General features: G+C 24.1%; 1 protein-coding gene across 1 annotated transcript in view; it reads right to left on the bottom strand.

Annotated features, from left to right (window-relative positions):
- The window catches only part of LOC108689837 (odorant receptor 46a-like), a 2,448-nt gene extending 1,065 nt beyond the window's left edge, over positions 1-1,383 (bottom strand). Inside the window, exons 1-2 of the mRNA XM_018196782.1 lie at positions 1,022-1,383; positions 291-626 (exon numbers count right to left, since the gene is read on the bottom strand). Coding sequence (XP_018052271.1) covers positions 291-626; positions 1,022-1,383 — 698 coding nt within the window. The remainder of the gene's footprint in view (positions 1-290; positions 627-1,021) is intronic.
- Positions 1,384-4,269: the final 2,886 nt, after the last annotated feature.

Genomic DNA, 4,269 nt, shown 5'->3' with positions numbered 1-4,269 from the left:
TTTATTTATTTAATAAAATAATCTACAATAATAAAATAATCAAGATAGATATACATATTAAGTTTTTATCTTTGAGATTTTTAATAAATAAGAAAGAAATAATCAAATTAATTCAATAAAATTAATTTTAAATAAAATCTGTAAAATTAAGACATTGTTTAGAACGCTTTATTTATACTTTATTTATATCTTTTAATTATTTTGTATTATTTAAAGAATGCGCGATTTTTAGGAAAACGGAACTTTGTATTATATATAATTCAAATTTTCAAAGTACATAAGGAACCAACTCAAATATACGATTGTGATGAGAAACACAATTACGCAGAACGTCTTCACCATGCGTCATTTTTGTCAATCGATATTCCAAAATTTCAAGTTGGCAGCAAATGTGCAATAAAAGACCGCAAATGATGCTCTCGCAAGCAACATTTACTATACCGGAAGTTGCCATGCCTATCAGCTGGTGAGTATAAACAAGAAAATATAAAGCAGGATATGAATAGTTGAACGGCACCCATGCTTTATATGTTAAATTTCTATTTGAAAATTCCATAATAACAGACGTAAAAACTATTGATATAATTGTCGCCATAATGAGAATCAAATATCGTAACGTGCTATTCCTATAAAATGACCATAAAAATTATTTAAACTAATTCTTTAATATAAATTTTATTTAACTCTACTATTATTTTATTACTGTATAATTACTATATATTTTTTCCTATATTTTTTCCTCTTTTTCTATTTGTAAGTTATACAAATATTTTTTTTATTTTAAAAGTATAGTAATAATAACTTGAAAAAATGAAATTGTGTTACATATTACATATCTATTTTTATAAATCTATTTCTATATCCATTTGTACAAATTGTCAATAAAATATGAATACAATATAATTACATTATTTTTATTACTTTTAAATATTAGAGAACATATAAGAAATATTTTGTTACTTAGAAAATATTTTATTGAAAAATAATTAAATTTTTTTATTTGCATAACCTTAATACTTACTGCACCATTTTCTCAAATTTCTGTTGAATCTTCAATTCTTGTGTTTCACATGCTGCAAAAGGTTTTTCATTAAGAACATTGATTATCACCATAATATTTTTGCGATCTATCCACATATAAACTTGTTTATAGCCCGCGACGAATACAGTCAACATCATGTATAAGGAATCAGTAAACTCGTCAGAGTTTTCGACGTTCAATACAATGTTCATAAATTGAGATATCGAAAATATATATAATGAAGAGACAAGAAACATTGCATATGTTTTATAAATTATATGTTTAAATAATGATGTCCATGAAATCGGTTGCCAGCATCCAGCAAATGCGCAGACTAAGAGTGTAAATTTCAGCACTCGCATTTGAGCTCCTTTAATGCAATTTTGTTTACACCAATTGCTATTAATATTTATTAATTAAATTATTTTTAAAATTAAAAAATTTTTTTAAAAATTATTATATAGAAATGTTTCTCTCCAAAGATAAAGATCAAACTACTATAAAATAAGTTTACTAAAAACGATAAAAAGGAGTATAAAAAAAATTAAAATTTTATTTTTTAATTTGTTTAATAAAATTCTACTTGAAATATATTTTATTTATTTTGTAAGTATTTTCCATAGTATAATTTATAGCTTAACTAAAGATATTTAATATAAAAAATTGATATTGTTAAATTTGATTAAAATTTTGATTTGATTAAATTTTGATGAGAGGAATTTATATTTACAAAGATAATTTATTAAGTTAATAAAAAATATTAATTTGGAATCACTTAATAAAATTTAATTTTTTTTATATTAATCTTTTGATATGCATATAATATTTTTACAACACATTTACTTTTTTATACAAAGACCTTTTTACATCGTGGATTACTTACGTTTATTTAATATTTTATTTTTAAGTTAATTTAAACTATTCATGTAATTTGTAAAGACATTATTTAAGCTCTTGTTGTGTCTTAAATGAAAATAGATAAGATTTGAAAGAAAGAAAAACTCGGAATGTCTGTAGAATGTCTCGCGTCTTTCTGATAATGATACTATGCATTATGTACCTCTACTGTTATTATTGTAATATCTATTATTGTAATATATATCCATACATACAACCTACGGTGATATCCTATAAAATATTTTCACGAATTAAAATGCGGGATTCTTTCGATATATGTTCTATTAGAAATTATATAATATACTATTTTCATAAAGACAGCAAAACAGAAGGAAAACTGATATATGGAGAGAAATGATTCTTTGAATAATCAATAAATTATTAGTTCATTAACTATTTGCAGAATACTTCGATATAGATTCCTCATTATATATTGTTCCGTCAAAATATTATATTTATTATTTTCCATTGTGTTGTCTACAATTTTAAACATATCACTTTAAATATCAGACATCCAACGAATCATTAGTTGCAATTTATAAAATAAAACTTCTATAAAATCTTAATATTGATGATAGTTCATATGCTCAGTTTTACTATGTTTTCGTTATATTCCTATATTTTCTTTTTTTCTGAGTGAGTATAGTATGTCTGAGAATAATGAAAGGGGAATATAGTTATTTTTTAGTCTTGTCACGCAATAAGCTCTTATAAGAAGACGTAATCTATAAGTGTATTATATGTTATAAGTTATTTCATTATTATGATTTCTACATTTATTCTCTTCTACATCGCGAATGTAAAAAAAACAAAATTTTAATCTTTAAATTTTGTACGTATACACATAAATTAATATATATACATAATAAATAAGTAAGTATATACACATAATAAATAAATTAAAATTAATTATTGATAAATTTGTGTGTAATGATGTTAATTGTTTATTATATTAGATGTTACGACAGTGCTGTCCAAAATAAAAATTAATGATTTAACGTAAAATGTTCCACATAAGATTGCCAGTAGTTACAATGAAACTAACACATAGTCAACGCTACAGCTGTCAACTGACAGACAAGGTCCCAATCAATACTAGGCCATCACTGGCTAAAATGACTGGGCTAGTACCATCAGTATTGAGTCTAAGTCTTATTACCCAATACTTTGTCAGTACTGGGCCAATAGTTTGCCAATATTGCACCAATAACTGAACTGTGGCAACCAGTAATGGCCCAGCATTGAGTCGATTGTAAAATCCTATATATGTCTGTGTGTGTGTGTGTGTGTGTGTGTGTGTAATAAAGAAAAAGTAAAATGTTTCATACACACACGCATAATGAAATTGCTTATAATGATTTTATTTATATATTCAGCATTAACACAATTTTTAAAATTGTTGATAAAATACTTTAATCAATATTTTTTTATTTCTCCAAAAAATATTTAAAACAATTGTTTTATGTGCTAACTTTTCAAGAAGTAATAATAAGAACTCTTGATAAAATTGTATAAATCTAAAGATCATTTTATCGATACTAATAAGATATTAATATTTATTTCTACATTTATTTTAACATTCTTTTTATATGATTTTATAAAAATTAATGAGAACAATAACAATTCCTATTAAGCATGTTACTATACATTTGTTTGATGCAGCAAATTGAAAACAGAATATGACATCTTAAGCAACTGTAAAAAAATTATAAGTATATTAAAAGTTATTAAAAATAATTGCAAAATTTAATAATAATATCGATTTTAAATATCTGATACTGACAGCTACAAATGACTCAAGATTCATCGTGATTATGTACCCGCTGGTAAATTCGATAGGAGTCATTGCGCGCTTCATAATTAATAAGAGATCTTTTTTGTTGCTATTACTAAGCACCAACCATTCTATATCATAAATACTATTTATTAATTGAAGGCTCTACAAATAAAAATGCATATTTTACATAATGTTATAGTGAGAAATGTTATTTTTTCTGATAATCTTAGTTACGTATTTATTTTGCATTTAGCATCACAGATAATTTATTTTAAACAATATTCAGTATATAAATAAGATCAATTTAAATAAAATGTACTTTTAACTTGACTTCGTTTCCAAACCAGCAGTAGATGAAAATCTGCACTAAAATAGCACTCGTATACATTATTAGTGAAATGAAACTAACGTAATCTCTCGCCATAGCTATTCGGTACAAATTCGAGCACACTACCAACATGCTCACAGCAAACTGAATAGCAATTATTTTCGCGAACATATTATTCACTGTATATGCATATCTGCGATTAGATTAAAAATTTTTAATAATACTTTAATATTCTAACAAATATAA

This window comes from Atta colombica, unplaced genomic scaffold (assembly GCF_001594045.1).
Source record: "Atta colombica isolate Treedump-2 unplaced genomic scaffold, Acol1.0 scaffold277, whole genome shotgun sequence".
Lineage (NCBI taxonomy): Eukaryota > Metazoa > Arthropoda > Insecta > Hymenoptera > Formicidae > Atta > Atta colombica.
The sequence above is the reverse complement of the archived record's forward strand: the minus strand, read 5'-3'. Positions and strand labels throughout refer to the sequence as shown.